This window comes from Trichechus manatus, unplaced genomic scaffold, assembly GCF_000243295.1.
Source record: "Trichechus manatus latirostris isolate Lorelei unplaced genomic scaffold, TriManLat1.0 scaffold00050, whole genome shotgun sequence".
NCBI lineage: Eukaryota > Metazoa > Chordata > Mammalia > Sirenia > Trichechidae > Trichechus > Trichechus manatus.
In genome coordinates, this window is record NW_004443986.1 from 8,225,418 (window position 1) to 8,243,414 (window position 17,997).

The 17,997-nt window shown below is 39.4% G+C and overlaps 1 protein-coding gene across 1 annotated transcript in view; it reads left to right on the top strand.

The window, feature by feature from the left end:
* Nucleotides 1-17,997, top strand: part of LOC101351062 (dynein heavy chain 11, axonemal) — a 334,378-nt gene that overhangs the window by 67,089 nt on the left and 249,292 nt on the right. Inside the window, exons 23-24 of the mRNA XM_023732310.1 lie at nucleotides 1,453-1,602; nucleotides 4,613-4,846. Of these exons, the coding sequence (XP_023588078.1) occupies nucleotides 1,453-1,602; nucleotides 4,613-4,846 (384 nt within the window). The remainder of the gene's footprint in view (nucleotides 1-1,452; nucleotides 1,603-4,612; nucleotides 4,847-17,997) is intronic.

The following is a 17,997-nucleotide window of genomic DNA, read 5'->3' on the forward strand; positions in this document are numbered from 1 at the left end:
ATCCTGCAGAAAATTTAGGCAGGTTGTTCTTGTTTTTGCCATTGATTTACATTCCCCAGAACTTAGCTCCAGAAGCTGCTGTCCCCTTAGTTTCAAGTCCAGTTGCACTGCAGTTCAAGAAAATCTTGTTAACAGAGAAGAAGCCACTGTGCTAGAAATAGAGGGAGTAGATACTATACACCGTCAGACCATCTTCTGGTTATATTAGTAGCTTTAATTTGCTCCGTGTGTGGGGAGGGAAGATAGGCCTGGTGATCCACTCCAAAAAATCAGCCATTGAAAACTCTGTGGAGTGCAGTTCTACTCTGACACACGTAGGAGGGTTGTCACAAGTTGGAGTCTAGTCAACGACAACTGGTTTTTGTTTTGTTTTGATAAGGAAGGAATGCTTCTTCCCACTCCAGATACTTCTTCTGGGCCACTTTCTGCCCTTTACTCAGTCCATCCTAAGGACGGTAGTGTGACTTACATTGATAAAGTATGTCCTCCTCCTACTACTACTTGGGTGTGAGTCTATCTAGAGAAAGAACATTGTCTCCTCCTTTCCTCCTGGCCAAGACTTGGGGCAAAGCTTCTAGGTGGGGAGGCATATCCTGGTCTGTGCTGACGTGGCTGGACAGATATTGTGGATAATTCCATGGTTCTGTCTGGAGGCCAACTAGACTTCATTCTCCAAACTGGTCTCTAGCGGAACAAATGCTGATATTTTGTCTTTAAGTTTTAGTCTTTGTTTTATTTTTCAATCGTCAAGAATGTGGGGGTTGTTCAGTGTGTTATTTATTGGTAGTTCCTATAACAAATCCATCGCTTAAGATGTAAGATGTTACAGTGGCAGAACAATTTGAACTTTATAGATATGGCCTAGAATTGTAGGTTCAAAATCTAACTGCCACTTTCCTTTAGTTATGTCGACTTGGAGAAGCCACCTAATCGTTTAGCCTTAATTTCCTTATCAATGAAAACTGGGAAATTCTACTCCCCTTTCTTATGTAACAGGGTTGCTGTGGGGCTCATGTAGTATCAAAGCAAGTGCACTATAGCATCAGACCCAACAAAAGCATAAATTATTACCTAATTTATGTTTTTATTTTCAGATACTTTAACAAGCTTTTTTATAGCATAGATTAATAATGTAAACCTGATTTTTAAAAAACTTGACCAGAAAATTCCAGCAGGGTGATTATCCACAGGAATACGGCAAGCCTCCAGCCATCAAGCAGAAAATAGGTAGATTTGCATGGTAAGCATTCACCACTCAAGGAGTGATGATGGGACCATCAAGGCCATTTCACACTCTGGAATTTTAGAAGTGATTTATTTTGAGGGAAAACACTTGGAGACCACTCTGTAACTCTGTAAAAGTTTTGTAAATTCACATAGCATCACCCCTAGATTACCAGGGTACATCTACAGTCAGAAACACCCTTATCTTTTCTAATTATTGTGTCTTAGGTAACACGTCACCTTGCCAAACTCTTTGACAGCATCGCAGATCTGCAGTTTGAAGACTATCAGCATGTTTCCACACTCAGAGCAGTTGGAATGTACAGCAAGGAAAAGGAATACGTCCCATTCCAAGCCGAGTGTGACTGCATAGGCCATGTAAGATTTGATGATGACGTTTTCTATCCTTGAATATTTTCAGGGTATTTGAAAAAATTGAACAAGAAAAAATCAACTAATGTCAAGTCAGACCCTGGTTGGTTTTGTGCTTGAATATGCCTGTTTACTCTGCCATGCTTCCCAATTTCTGTGTATTTGGCTTTGGCACCTGGCTTGGTCTTAGAGATGCTAAGAGTTGAACTAGACAGAAGGGACTGTCACAGATTGAGTGGACCCCAGAATTAGTAACAAGCGCAACCCAGTTACTGAGTCTCTACATAGCATAGTCTGTTGTCACCCCTCTCAGGAAGTGCAGGGAAGGGTTAGAGTGAAGCAGCCCCTAGCAATAAAGCATGCTTTAAACAGGCTTTGTGGTTCAGTATTTTGGAGTGAATGTTCTAAGTGGCTGCTTGTAAATAAGGTTGAGTCTAGCAAGCTGATGTCACATACTGTAATCACCATGTGCGCAGACAGTTAAGTTAGCATATTCTCTTTTCTCACAGCCAAATCCCTCAAAATTATTCTGAACAGTTATCCACAAGAATGGCTCATTATGATTTATGAATGGGCTTTTGGTGTATTCAGATGATTTCGAGGAATTGCACCTTTTTATGATGATGCTTGTGTAGCTGGAGTTAAGCCACAGAGTAACTGAGGCAGTAACTTCTATATAGAACCTTTTGGACTGGGGCAGGGGGTTCCTTAAAGTGTGCCTTCCAGAAATGTGATTGCAGTCTTTATGCTGGGGTTTTCTTTACTCCTCTCTGTTGGTTTTTAATCTTGTACCAGAAAAATCCTGCCAAATGAAGGGGAAGCAGATGGTGGAATACTTTGATTAAAATATATTTTTTGATCTCTTGGGCTTTTTAGGATATTATTGCAAGGATTAGAAAAAGTCACCATAAACTATCTTGACAAAAGTGTGTTGCTGTCTGCTCCCTCCCCAGCAGACTGCTGGCTGACTGGCATGGTACCCAGAGCAGAATAGTCCAGTTGACGGATGTGGTTGTCACCAGAAGGAACCTTTGATATTTAAAGTTTTTATAGTGCTCTAATATATTCTATATAAGCAACTTATGCTCCAGACTTGAGCGTATACCACATTCACCCTCTAATTGTCTTTGTTTTATAAAAAAGATGCTTTTAGTTTAGGCCTTTTTTTCCTGTATTTTTATGATTGTTTCCTCCTAATTTAGACCATTTGTATGTTATTCATCAAATATTTATTGAATACCTACTATGCATCAGATGCTGAGTTAGGCTTTTGGGGATCCAGAAATGAATAAGACACAGCCCCTGTCCTTGAGGAACTCTTAGGCTAGTTGAAGAGATGGATATATACATAATGAGTGAAAATGGGAAATGGTAATTGCTATTATAGAGAGGTGGACAGAAGGTTATGAAATACTGGGAAGGGGGGATCAAACACCTCATCAGGGCTTCGTTCTCAGATCATACTGAGTTAAGTTTCAGTTGTTGGCATAGTCTCATGAAAATAATCTGCGACGTTGACTTAGACATGTGTTTGGTCTTCCCAAATGGACTGTAATTTTCTCGAGGACAGGTGGCCATATCGAGGACATGGGAGGTGCTCAAATGATGACTGATTTACAGAAGGAGCTTCATGACAGTGAAAGAGTTGTGATAGTGACTAACACAGAGATACAGGATCCTATTGATTACATCAGGGATCCTGAGCTCTCATGCTTGTTAACAAAGCACAGCTATGAAGTCAGAGGAGGAGACTTTTATTCAGAGATGTTGGGGCCATTGCCGGAGCTGTGCTTCCTTTTTCGTTTGAGGGGAAGGATGTCAGCTCATTAACTACGTATCACTCCTACCCAGTTCTCAAGAGAGAAGGTTCTGGGGATGCAGGTGCCATCTTCACAGGGACAGAGGAAGAAATCAGTTATAGTGCTTTCAGCATCTCATGTGGTCCTTGGAATTTATTTATTATAGTCACGTTTTTATATTGCGGTGATCAGTTGTTTCCAAATTGTTATATATTGTTATATATATGTGCATGTGTGTGCGTATCAGCTGTGTAATATCTCATGGAAATAGATATACAGATATATGGGTAAACAAAGCATATTTGAATAGGATGGAAAACTGGCTGAAATGTATTTGTAGGAGCAAAGTAGACTTGAAATGAATTTTTAAAAAGAAGATTAATTTTCACAAGTCAGCAGTTGTCCTATCTCTTATATTCTCCTGCTGTCTGATTTCTGACAAGTGAAAAGATGAGAACCAGTAGGGAAGGTAATTAAGATACGTGCTGAAAACACTTTGTCTTACTACTAAGAAATAGGAAGATTTTAGAGAAGATGTTTTGGTAGATTTAAAAATTATCAAAAGGTGTTTTTTTTTTTAAAATTAATTGCCCATTATCCCCAAGGCTCTAGAATATTACTGATATCTCTATATATGCCTGTGATGTTTGGTTTTCAAAAATGTAGGTGTTACAAGAGGAGATTTTGGTCTAGGATCCCCCTCCCCCTTGTCTGCAGATCTGCAGAAGAAAACCCTAGTACCTCCTCTGTTTAAAGTGTGGAAAGTTATCAGCTACCTGGTAGGAGAAGTAAGATGAGCAGTATGAAGACAGGTTCATGTACAAAGAAGACTTCTATGCAATCTTTTATTCGACTCCTACCTTTGTGTTAGTTTTCTTCTAGTTTTCTGTGTTGTTAGATGCCATTGAGTCGATGCCGACTCGTAGTGACCCCATGTAACAGAGTAGAACTACCTCATAGGATTTTCTAGACTGTAATCTTTATGAAAGCAGATTGCCAGGTCTTTCTCCCATGGAACCACTGGGTGGATTCAAACCATCAACCTTTCAGTTAGCAGCCAAATGCTTAACAATTGCACTACCAGGGCTCCTTCCAAATGGGTGAAAAATAAATTCCCCTGTGACCTTACTCTCTGCATGACCTTAGAGCAGTGGGAGGATGAATTATCTCTCTTCCCTAGTAAGCCCGTGCTGTAATATTTCGATTTGCTTCAAAAGGTGGAAATGTGGCTTCTGCAACTTGAACAGACCATGCAGGAAACGGTGCGGCATTTGATCACAGAAGCCATAGCAGCCTACGAGGACAAGCCTAGGGAACTGTGGATTTTTGATTTCCCGGCTCAAGTTGCACTAACTAGCTCACAAATATGGTGGACTACAGATGTAGGAATTGCCTTCGGTAGACTGGAGGAAGGCTATGAAACAGCCCTAAAGGATTTCCATAAAAAACAGGTATTTTATAGATTTATGATTTCGAAACTTGAAGGAACTTGAAGAGGTAAGCTTCATTCATTCTTTCATTCATTTATGGAGCATCTTTTCTGTGCAACGCTCTATACCGGAACATTTGAGCCATCAATTGTTTAAAAAATTTTATCATGCGTATTATCCCCTCAGCTCTAGGATTTCACTCGTACCTGGGTACTGTGCTTATTTTTTTCCTTCTGTCTAAGAATCTCCATCTAGGCTGATCATGCATTTATTAGAAAATATGTGTACATTTTCTACATTTGCATGATTCAAAAAAGGTAGAGGGCTGTTCAACAAAAGCAGATATTTTTATAATATTTGGGTTGTCTGTTAATTATAAATCACAGTTGAGCAACTTTGGAGAAGAGTCTACTTACGGTTTCATGTAATTCATGCCAGTCGTGCTATATCGCCTCCTTAAGCTTCCCATCTTCAGGTGTGCTCTTAGCTGTGGAACAGTGCAAAGATAGGACTTTTCTTTTTGGGTTATAGATTCAGAGAATGTTAGACTTGCAAAGGACTTTAAATATGAGTTTGTCTACCTTTCTTATTTTCAGTGGATAAAATCTGAATCCAGAGATATTAAGTGACTGTCCCAATGTCACACAATTTATAAGTGAGACTGGCAGGGCCAGCACCCTGTCCTTGGCACTAAATTCAGCATGCTTTCCCACTATTCCCTACTGCTTCTCTTCTGTCTTGGCAGTACTTTTACCCAGTGCCTCAAAAATCATATAGATTCAGAGAGTGAAGAATACTTGTATCATTAATACATTTGGGAATTTTAAGTTTTAAAGTGTGTTGATTATTTCTTTTAATTTTGCTCTTTTAATCTTAGATAGTGACCAACTATATTTGTGTTAATTAAAGAGGGTTCTGTATATTTACTATAGGAGAAAAATAATTCTCAATTTTATATCCTTGGGCAAATGGTGTATTGGTTCTATTTAGTGGGCCTGCAGTAATAATTTGAAGAGGTGGCTGGCTGGTTTCTTCCTAGGACACCATCTCTGCAATTCTAGTCACTGTTCCTTGGATGAGGAGGCTAAGTCGTTAATGTTACTTTTCATAGGCATAAATAACTGAAATAGTTAAATTGCAATTGATTATATTATGCTTTCCTTATGAATAGAGCTTTCTGGTTAGTTAATTTATTGGTATTTGTGCTTTTATTATACTTGCATTGTTACATTTAATGAATTTAGTAAGGATGTTTTTAATAAGAATATTTTAAAACACTTAAGTTATAATAAAATAATATCCTCTTAAAAGTTAACTATTATCAATCACTACTTAAACTTCAATCTTTCAGCAAACATATTTCTATTTATTTTACTCTAATTTTTATCTTTGCACTTAACTTTTCCTTGTCTCCCACTCATCATTTTTGTTATTAGGAGAATATTATATTGCTTAGACCAGTAAATGACATTTTATGGACATTTCTTGTTTATGGCAATTTTATTGTTTTAAATTCCATGATTTCTTAGTTATTTGTTTATTGTTAATACTGAAGAAGAAAATACAGATGAGTAAAGAAGAAAAAAGATAATTATTAAAAAATATATACATAAATTCAATTCTCACAGATAATTATTGACATTTTGATATATAAACATCAAAAGTTTTCCCTCTATCTACTGTCTTCTTTCTGTCTATATATTTTATAGATATCTATATTTATGTATGTATTTGTATACGTATATATAAATATTTATGTATTAAATATAACGTGAGTATAGGTATTTATGTGGATATGTATATGGATATATGTAGAAAAATACCAATTTGCCTTCCATAATTTTGCTTTATTACTGTATATATTTCTGCTCAATAAGTCATCTATATCTTTTCTTGTTGTAAATACGCATCAAATCTGCACTAAAAAATGACCAAATGGTATTCCTTTAAATGCATATACCAGAATTTATTTCCTTCCTTCTTTCTTCTTTGGGTTCACTCTGATGTTCTAATTTCTTATCAAGCATTGTTCTAGGCCCTATGGTTCCAGAAGTGAAGTTTCAGCTCTTAAATTCTGATGAGCTGTTAATACGTACCTTACCTTCTCATGCAGGACGTTGGAATCATTTATTCTGAGCTCCACCTCCCATTTTACATACTATTGTGTAATTTCATTTTTAAAATCCTCTATTAGTAGCTGTTGTTTTAAATTTTATGTAGATTTACCAGTGTATTTAGCAATGACTTTGCCCATTATTTTTCACCCCATTGGTTATTTCTGAGTTCAGTTCTCTTCTTTCTACCTTGTATCTTTTATCAGTTTGTGCAGTGAGGATTAAATTACTTAATATATGTAAAACTACTATATAAAAGTGCTTGACATAATTTAGGTACTATATAAGTGTTAGCTGTTATTCTTGGTGTGGTATGATGATAATGATGATAAAGACAATGGTGTCTAATGTAGTACATAATTTATTTGAGATTATTCCCAACATTTTATCATAAAAGTGTTCAAACTTACAGAAAAGTTAAAAGAATTGTATAGTGATGCGTATACCTACCACCTAGATTTTATAATTAACATTTTGTTTTACTTCCTTGTGAAATGTCTATCCTTTAGCCGTCTCTTTATCCATCAATCCATTTTATATTTATGATACATTTCAAAGAAAGTTACAAACGTCAGTAATCTTTACTCCTAAACACTTCAGTATTCATATCAATTTTGTGACTTTAATTTCAGTTACTATATCTCAATTAGTGAGTCCCTGTAGGGTTGCTATGAGTCAGAATCGACTCAACAGCAACAGGTTTGGGTTTTTGGTGGTGCAGTGGTTAAAGTGCTCAGCTGCCAACCAAAAGGTTAGTGGTTTGAACCCACCAGCTGCTCTGCGGTAGAAAGAGATGACATTCTGCTTCCGTAAACATTACAGCCTTGGAAACCCTATGGGGCAATTCTACTCTGTCCTAGAGGATCGCTATGAGTCGAAATCTACTCGACGGCAGTGGATTTTGTACCTCGATTTCCTAAAGTTCTTTTAAAAATCAGTTTTATGATTACCTATTTTGTCATTATGTCTTCTATTCTTGTATCTCTTCAGTTAGTTCAAAGAGTCTTGTGTATAGTTTGTTTTATCTTAAGATTGTTCTACTAATTAATTCTTTTCAGGCTAGTTCTTCTCTTAAATTGGGTCTGCTTTTTGTATGTTCATTTTTTAGCATCTTTATCCAGGTTTATATTTTCAGTAGGAATTCTGTGTGTCCTGGGTTTAGCAAATGTTCCTATGTTTTGTTTTTTTACTTGTTTTTTTCCAGTTCTCCACAGGTTTTGTGAGTTCTGGATTACTTTTGTGGTTAACTACTTATTCAAAGATTCAGATCACACTGGCAGGATCAGTTTGGATGCTACAACTTCATGTTGCAAAAGCTAGCAATTTTGATTTTTTTGTAGGGGACTTTTTTACTATCCTTAGCCCCAAGATATTTCAAGCTTTCACGTAGTGTCTCTGAGCTGGTGGATAGAATTTTTCTAGAACCCTTTATTAAACTATGTAACACTTTGAAGATCTCAGTTTTATGTCAGCATAAAACTCTCTTCCTTTCTCAGGGGATGTACAAGGCAGAGAACAGAAATGTTCTGTTCCCATGTGATAATTTAAACATTAGTCCCCGGATGTTTGGATTTCTACCCAAATCCTACTTTAGGCTGCGGTGGCATTAGCCTGTTAACCTCATCCTATTGCTCTGGCTTTGAAGCACATTGCTTGCACCAGGGAAACTCCCTCACTCTCTTTTTTCATCTCTCTCTCTTTCTCTGAAGTTTGGCTATGTGTTTGAACATGGGTGTGTTTTAGAGTATTTAAAATTTCTCTGTGTTAATAGAGGAATTGTCCATGTCAGTTTAAGCCAATATGTCACAAGATCATCTATTATTATTGCTGTTACTATTATTTAATATTGGCTGTTTAGGTTTTTTATTTTGAGCTATCATTAACAAAACTGTAGTAAACAGCCTCATATATGCTACATATATTTTGCACATATTTTTCAGGATAAAGTCCCAGATATAGAATTGTTAGATCTAAGATTATACTAGTTTTAAGCCTTTGGAAGATAGTGCCAAATTTACCTTCCCACTATCAGTGTATGAGAAGTGTCCACTCCATTCCCATCATCAACATTGGGTTATATTATTCTTTTTATTCTTACAGCTAAAGTTCTTCATATCCTAGTAGCTTTGGCTTATTTTTGCTCAAGAGTTATTTACTGCTTTTTCTAATGTTGCATGAGGAGTAAAGCAAGGGATGATTTATGAAGAAAGCATATATCTGGTTAATTATGAAACGCTTGTTTTATGAATGGAAATGTTTGACAGATCAACCGAATGGATGCCTTCAATACAGTATTTCAGCATATTAGAGAAGCTAGCGTTTGAATACTATTGAAGCTGTGGTTTGGTTCATGAAAAGTGTGTGCATCAAAATTGAAAATGCTTTAGTTTTCTCTCTTTTTTAAATTTTATTGTACTTTAGGTGAAAGTTTATAGCACAAATTAGTTTCTCATTCGAAAATTTATACAAAAATTGTTTTGTGCCATTGGTTGCAATCCCCACGTGTGTCAGCACTCTCCCCCTGTGCCTTTACAACTTGGGTTCCTCGTGCATTTGTCCAGTTTTCCTGTCCCTTCCTGCCTTCTCGTCTTTGCTTTTGGGCAAGTATTGCCCATTTGGTCTCGTATACTTGATTGAACGAAGAAGCACTTTCCTCACGTGTGTTATTGTTTTATAGGCCTGTCTAATCTTTGGAGCCCTGGTGACACAGTGATTAAGAGCGAGGGCTGCTAACCAAAAGGTCGGCAGTTCAAATCCACCAGCTGCTGCTTGGAAACCCTATGGGGCAGGTCTGTTCTGCTCTGTGAGGTTGCTATGAGTCGGAATTGACTCGACGATGGCAACAGGTTTGGTTTTTGGTTTTTTCGAATCTTTGGCTGAAAGGGGGACTTTGGGAGTGGCTTAGGTTCTGAGTTAGCTGGGGCCGTAGTCTCAGGGGTTCCTCCAGTCTCTGTCAGACCAGTAAATCTGGTCTTTTTTTTTTTGTCTTTTTTTTTTGGGTGAATTTGAATTTTGTTCTACATTTTTCTCCTGCTGTGTCTGGGACCACCTATTGTGATCCCCGTCAGAATGGTTGGTGGTGGTAGCTGGGCACCATCTAGTTCTTCTAGATTCAGGTTAGTGCGGGCTGTGGTTCATGTGGTGCATTAGTCCTTTGGACTAATATTTTCCTTTTATCTTTGGTTTTCTTCATTCTCCTTTGTTCTGGATGGGATGGGACCAATAGATGTATCTTAGATGGCCACTTGCAAGCTTGTAAGACCCCAGACACTACTCACCAAAGTGTGATGTAGACCATTTTCTTTATGAACTATGTTATACCAATTGACCTAGATATCCCCCGAAACAATGGAATGGTCCCTAGCCCTCAGCCCCAGAAACTCAGTCCCTCAAGGTGTTTGGATGTGTCTAGGAAGCATCTATGACTTTGCCTTGGTCAAATTGTGCCGACTTCTCCTGTATCGTACGTTGTCTTTCCCTTCATCAAAGTTAATACTTGTCTACTTTCTAGTTAGTGATTTCCCCTCCCTACCCCTCCCCTCCCTCATAACCATCAAAGATTCTTTTATTTTTTTAATGTGTGTAAACCTTTTCTTGGGTTTTTATAATAGTGATCTCATAAAATATTTGTTCTTTTGTGATTAACTTATTTCACTCAGCATAATGCCCTCCAGAATCATCCATGTTGTGAAATATTTCACAGATTCGTCATTGTTCTTTATCATTCCGTAGTATTCCATTGTGTGTATGTACCAAAATTTATCATTCATTTGTTGATAGGCACTTAGGTTGTTTCCATCTTTTGCTATTGTGAATACTGCTGCAGTGAACATGGGTGTGCATATGTCTATTCTAGTGGCGGCTCTTATTTCTCTAGGATATATTACTAGGAGTGAGATTGCTGGACCAAATGGTATTTCTATTTCTAGCTTTTTAAAGAGAGGCCATATAGTTTTCATAGTGGTTGTACCATTTTACACTCCCACCAGCAATGCATAAGAGTTCTAATCTTCCCACAACCTATCCAACGTTTGTTATTTTCTGTTTTTTTGATTTGTGCCAATAATGTCGGAGTGAGATGGTATCTCACTGTAGTTTTGATTTGCGTTTCTCTAATGGGTAATGATCGGGAGCATTTCCTTGTGTGTCTGTTATCCAACTGAATGTCTCCTTTGGTGAAGTGTCTGTTCATATCCTTTGCCCATTTTTTTAAATGGATTATTTGTCTTTTTGTTGTCGAGGTGTTGAAGTATTCTATAGATTCTAGAGATTAGACCCTTGTCAGATATGTCAGCCAAAAATTTTTTCCCAGTCTGTAGTTTCTCTTTTTACTCTTTTAGTGAAGTCGTTTGATGAGCAAAAGTGTTTAATTTTTAGGAGCTCCCAGTTATCTAGTTTCTCTTCTGGTATTTGTACATTGTTAGTTACGGTTTATATTCCATTTATGCCATGTATTAGGGCTCCTAGTGTCGTCTCTGTTGTCTACCATGATCTTTATCATTTCAGGTTTTATGTTTAGGTCTTTGATCCATTTCTATGTATGGTGTCAGGTATGGGTCCTCTTTCTTTTTTTTACAGATAGACATCCAGTTTTGCCAGCACCATTTGTGAAAAAGACTGTCTTTTGCCAAGTAAATGGACTTTGGTCCTTTATTAAAGATCAGTTGGCCATAGGTGGATGGATTTACATCTGGGTTCTCAATTCTGTTCCATTGGTTTATGTGTCTGTCTTTGTGCCAGTACGAGGCTGTTTTGACTACTGTGGCTGTATAGCAGGTTCTGAGATCAGGTTGTGTGAGGCCTCATACATTGTTCTTTTTCTTCAATAAGGCTTTACTTATCTAGGGCCTCTATCCTTTCCATATAAAGTTGGTCATTAGTTTTTCCATCTCTTTAAAAAATGCTGCTGGTATTTGGATTGGTATTGCATTGTCTCTGTAGAACACTTTGGGTAGAATTGACATTTTCACAATGTTAAGTCTTCCTATCCATGAGCATGGTATGTTTTTACATGTATGTAGATGTCCTTTGGTTTCTTGCAATACTGTTTTGTAGTTTTATTCATGTAGGAGTTTTATGTCCCTGGTTAGATTTACTCCTAAGTAGTTTATCTTTTTAGGTGCTATTGTAAATGGAATTGTTTTCCTGACTTCCTTTTTGAAGTTCTCTTTGTTAGTGTATAGGAATCCAACTGATTTTCGTATGTTGATCTTCTATCCTGCTACTCTGCAAAAGCAGTGCTCAGAGGGCAATTTACAGCAGTAAACTCACACATCAAAATGAAGACTGGGCCAAAATCACAACATTAGCCCTACAACTTGAACAAATAGAAAGATTATCCATTAGTATGGGTTTATTGCTGTCATATTGTTGTGCTTTTTCTTGTGGTGCTGATGTTGTTCTTCTTTATTCCTCTTTTCTGGGCTGAATTCCTTTTGTTTGTTGATTTCTTTTGTTATTATAGATTTTGTGTTCACTGAGTCTTTATGTTTTTCTTCTTTTTGTTTTGATAAGTAGGTTTGTTAACTTTCTTTGTGGTTACCTTCAAACTTACCCTTATCCTACTAAGTTTGAACCTGTCTTTTATTGCTTGATATTGCCAGACTTCCTCTCCATTTGAAAGTTCTATACCTACACCATTTATTCCCCCTTTTATTGTTTTGACATTGTCATCATTTACAGATTGACATCTCTGTTTCCCTGTTTCAAATCTTTTAGCTTTGTTTTATTATTGAGAATTCTTTACCTAAGTTGGTATCTGGCTGATGCTGTTGTGTCTTAGACTCTGGTTGTTGTCTAATGTTGGTTTTCTAACTGAAGGACTCTCTTTAATACTAGTTGTAGGTTTGGTTTGGTTTTCACGAATTCCCTTAATTTCTGCTTATACGGAAATGTCCTAATTTCACCATCGTATTTGAGAGTTTTGCAAGTTATGTTATTACTGGTTGACAATTTTTTTTTTCCTTCAAGGTTTTATATATGTCATCTCATTGCCTTCTGCATAGTTTCTGCCAAGTAATCAGAGTTTAGTCTTACCGTTTCCTCTTTTTGTTTTTCTCGAACTGCTCTCAGAATTCTTTGTCTTTGTTGAGCGTGATTATGATATATCTTTGTGTCTTTCTTTTAAGGTCTATCCTATATGGGGTTGGTTGATCTTCTTGGATGGTCAACTTTTCATCTTTCATGATATTTGGGAAGTTTTCTGCCATCAAATCATCAACAATCTTCTCTATGTTTTCTATTTTCTCTACCTGTTCCAGAATTCCTGTCACATGTAAATTTTTGCTCTTGATTGTGTCCCACATAATTGTTAGGTTTTCTTCATTCTTTTCTCTGATTTTTTTCTCAAGGTGACGTCCATGGATTTATCTTCAATATCGCTGATTCTGTCTTCAATTTTTTCAAATTTGCTCCTATTGTGTTGTCTATTTCTGAAATTTTGTTGTTTATCTTTTGGATATATAGTTGCTGTTTTTGTATTATTTCTAATTATTTATTTTGACATTTTGTTCTTGTATTATTTTCCTGAATTATTCTATTGCTTTGTATGTGTTTTCCTTTATTTTGGCTATGTTTTTGTTGGTTTTGTCTGTGTTTTCCTTGATCTCTTTCCTAATCTCTTGGAGAGCCTGAAGTATTAGTCTTTTGAATTCCGTATTAGGTAGTTCCACTGTTTTTTCTTCTGACGGAAAGTCATCTGATTCTTTGTTTTGATCACTTGCTGGAGCCGTCTTGTCCTGCTTTTTTATGTTTTGATACTGCCTGCTGTCTCCAAAACATTTAGCTATTATTTTATTTATTGATTGATTGTATGTTCATTTGTTTCATCCTGCTTTTTTGTTTTGTTTTGCTATGTCAGGGCTGGCAGGCTGGGCGTGCTTTGCTCTTGCTTGTCTGTGGACATGATAGCTCTTAGCACCTTGTCCGGTGGACAGGGCAGCAGCAGGAAGGGTGATCCCATTTCACTGTTCACAGGCTTAGCGAGGTGTCTGAGTGTACTGGGCAGATGCTGTCTGCCTCCTGATGTTGGTCCATTGCTGTGGGAGTGTTCATAGCCCCTTGCCATATGGTCGAGTGTGTCAGACAGGGAAGGGTGTGTGCTTGCTTCCCACCATTCAGCAGCTAGTCGAGTAGTGGGAGGGGAGGGATGGTGTGGATGTGGTGTGAGAGCAGGCCTAAGCGCTGGGGTAGCTCTAGCCGTGGCAATATGGCAGGGGCCGGGGAAGGCGGGGAGGTGATGTATGGGGCTATGTAGTGTATGGGGCTAAGTGGGAGGGAGAAAGAAAAAAAGGGAAAGAAAGAAAAAAGGGGGAGTGGCACAGCTGTAGCTGGCAGGTGAGGGTGGGGTAGACCTGATGGCTGGCAGGAAGGGGAAGGAGATAGTGTACAAGGCTGAGTATGAGAGAGAAAGAGAAGAAAGAAACAAAAAGAAAAACTTTAAACAAAATGGGTATACAGTGGGGATTGGCAGATGCGAGCAGGGTGGACCTGGGGCAGCGGCAGGCCAGTGTACTGGTGACACTCTATCTGTGGTGGTACGGCAGAAGCTGACGGGAAGGGGGGGAGGTGACGTACATGACTAGGTGGTAGGGAGAAAGAAAAGAAAGGAAAAAAGGAAAAAAAAGGCAGTCCGGTGAGTGAGGATGGGATGGACCAGCAGGCCTGTGGGAAGGGAGGGGAAGTGGTAATGGGGCTAGGAGGGAGGGAGAAAGAAAAGATAGAAAAGAAAGAAAAAAAAATTAAATGACAGTGCAGCAGGGGCCTGCAGGTGGAGGCATGGCAGACCTGGGGCAGCAGTGGGCTGGTGTTCCTTTAGCTCTGTAGCTGTGGCAGTGCAGCGGGGGCTGGTGGGAAGGGGGAAGGTAGCATATGTGGCTAGGAGAGAGGGAAAAAGGAACAAAGAGAAAAAAAATGGAGGTATGCTGGGGCCCAGTGAATGGGGGCTGGGAGGTCCCAGGGGCGGGTGGAAAGGGAGGGGAGGTGATGTACAGGGCTAGGTGGGAGGGAGAAAGAACAGGAAAAAAGGGAAAAAAGAAAATTAAAAAAATGGCATGGTGGGGGCCAGAGAGTGGGGGCAGGGCAGACCCAGGGACCCGTAGGAAGGGAAGGGAGATGATACATGGGGCTGGGTTGGAGGGAAAAACAAAAGAAAAAGAAAAAATGGCCATGCAGTGGGAGCCAGTGTGAAGGGGGCAGAGGTGACATGTATAGGGCTAGGAGAGGGAGAAGGAAAAGGAAGAACAAGAACAAAGAAAAAGAAAAAAAAATAATGAAAAGTGATGGCGTGTAGTGGGCCAGCAAGTGGGAGTGGGACAGACTTGGGGGCAGGTGGGAAGTGAGGGAAGGTAACGTACGGGGCTAGTTTGGAGGGAGAAATAAAGAAAAAAATGGCGACGTGTTGGTGGCTGGCAGGTGGGTGTGGGGCAGACCCCAGGGCAGCATTAGGCTGGTGCATTGGTGGGTCTGTAGCCATGGCAGCATGGTGGGGGCCTTAGGGAAGGGGGTGGTGGTGGCATAGAGTACTATGTGTGAGGGAGTAAGGACAGGAAGAAAGAGAAAAAGGAAAATGAAAAAGTAAATAGTGTGGTGGAGGCCAGTGAGTGTGGGTGGGGCAGACCTGGGACCAGTGAGAAGGGAGGGGAGGTGATGTATGAGGCTAGGTGGGAGGGAGAAAGAAAAGGAAGAATAAGAAAAAGAAAAAATAATGGGGGCACAGTAGGGGCTGGTGAGTGGGGGTGGGGCAGATCTGGGGGCAGGTGAGAAGGGAGGGGAAGTGACGTACAGGGTAGGTGGGAGGGAGAATGGAAAGAGAAGAGAAAGAAAAACTAAATGGCAGCACCACAAGAGCTGTCGAGTGGGGGTGGGGTAGACCTGGGGTGGCAGTGGGCTGGTGGCTCCCTAGCTATGGTAGCACAGTGGGGTTTAGTGGGAAGGGTGGGGAGGTGGTATACAGGGCTAGGTGAGAAGGAGAAAAAGAAAGAAGAGAAAGAATAAAAAGAAGAGGAAGAAATGGCAGCACAGTGGGTGCTGGTGGACGGGGCGGGGCAGATCTGGGGCTGCGGTTGGCCAGTAGCTCTCTAGTCGCTGCCTCTTGGCAGGGGGGTTAGTGGGGGGGGCAGTTCTGAACAGAGCTAAGTGGGAGGGAGTAAGAAAAGGGAGAAAGGGGAAAAAAGAAAAACAAAAATCTCAGGGCAACAGGAACCAGCAGGTGGTGGTGGGGTGGATCCCAGGTGGCGTCAGGATGGTGGCTCTCTGGCTCTGGCCTTCAGAAGGAGGGGGAGGTGGTCTGCGGGGCTAGATGGGAGGGAGAAAGAAAAAGAAGGGGGAAGAAAAGCCTTGTGGTGTGTGGGGGGGTAGGGGGAGCCTCCTATTGTGGAACCCAGCAGTGGGGGTGCCAAGCTGGAGAGGTTCTTGCTGCTACTCACCAGAAGGGTGAGGGGTGGAAAAGCATGTTTCTCTGGTGCCAGGTGCTCTGTCTCCTGTTGGGAGCTCTGTGAACTTGCCTTCCTGTATTCTCTGTCTGGAGTTGTTGCTGGCTGTTTTCCAAGATGGTGAGGCTGTGCCATGTTAGTTGGCAGGGGACCTCTATTCCATATCTCTCCTCATTCTTTATTTTCTGTTGAGTTTTTTTTTTTTTTCCGTTCAGTGTTTGATCTAGTTCTTTATCCCTTCATTTGATGCTTAAGGTTCCAGGGTTGATGTTTGTATTTGTTTTACTTAGTTTTTCAGGTCTTTACTGCAGAGGGATGGCATGGTGCAGCTGTCTAGGGCGCCATGTTGGCTCTGCCTCCCAGTTTTCTCTCTTTTGAAGTGCATGTAAGCATCTACTGGAGTAAGTTGTTAATTATAATTATTCTTGCTAATATTGTGAGAAGCTTCTAAATGAACTTTAGTCCTTTAAAATAGCTTAATTTTAAAAATGAGATCAGAGTTGGCTGTAATTGTTGCTCTACCTGAACAAGTAATTTCTTAGTTCTCACTTCCAAATTGTAGTGAGAAAAATAAACCAAGATAATTATCTTAAACTCTATTTTTTTCCCTAGACCTATTGTGATAGCATATTAGATAGTGTTGGGATTAAAGGCAAAATCTCTGCGTTTTGGATATATATCTCTGTCTTGTCAGAGTCTGAAAATATGACAAATATAATACATCTAATTTCTGAGATTTGAAACCTCTTTGGCAAAAATATTTTGTTTTGGAGAGTACGATCTGGTAAAAAAGTTTTTCCATGTCTCCTTTATTAACTGAGTTGTGTGAAAATCATCAAAACAGAGATGGAAGCATTTTGGAACATTTCCCAGAGCACTTTTGATAAATCTCAAGATAAGCAATATAAAACTTTTCTCAGCTACCCATCCATCACCACAAAGACTCAACGATGTAATAGAATTCTGTTGCTTCGTGTATTTGCCCACATTTGGTGGTGTTAGTTTTTTTAATTGTAGTCATTCTAGTAGGTATAAAATGCCTCATTGTGGTTTTAATTTGCGTTTCTCTAATGTCTAATGATGTTGTTATGGACTGAATTGTGTCCCCCAAAAATGTATGTCAACTTGAGTAGGCCATGATTCCCAGTATTGTGTGGTTGTCCACCATTTTGTGATCTAATGTGGTTTTCCTGTGTGTTGTAAATCCTGCCTCTGTGATGTTAATTAGGCAGGATTAGAAGCAGTTATGTTAATGAGGCAGGACTCAATCTACAAGATTATATTGTGTCTCAAGTCAATCTCTTTTGAGATATAAAAGAGAGAAGTGAGCAGAGAGACCGGGACCTCATACCACCAAGAACGCAGCGCCAGGAGCAGAGTGCGTCCTTTGGACCCAGGGTTCCTGTAGTGAGAAGCTCCTAGACCAGGAAAAGATTTATGACAAGGACCTTCTCCCAGGAGGGGAAGATTGATGACAAGGACCTTCCCCCAGAATTGACAGAGAAAGCCTTCTCCTAGAGCTGGCACCCTGAATTTGGACTTCTAGCCTCCTAGACTGTGAGAGAATAAATTTCTCTTTGTTAAAGCCATCCACTTGTGGTATTTCTGTTATAGCAGCACTAGATGA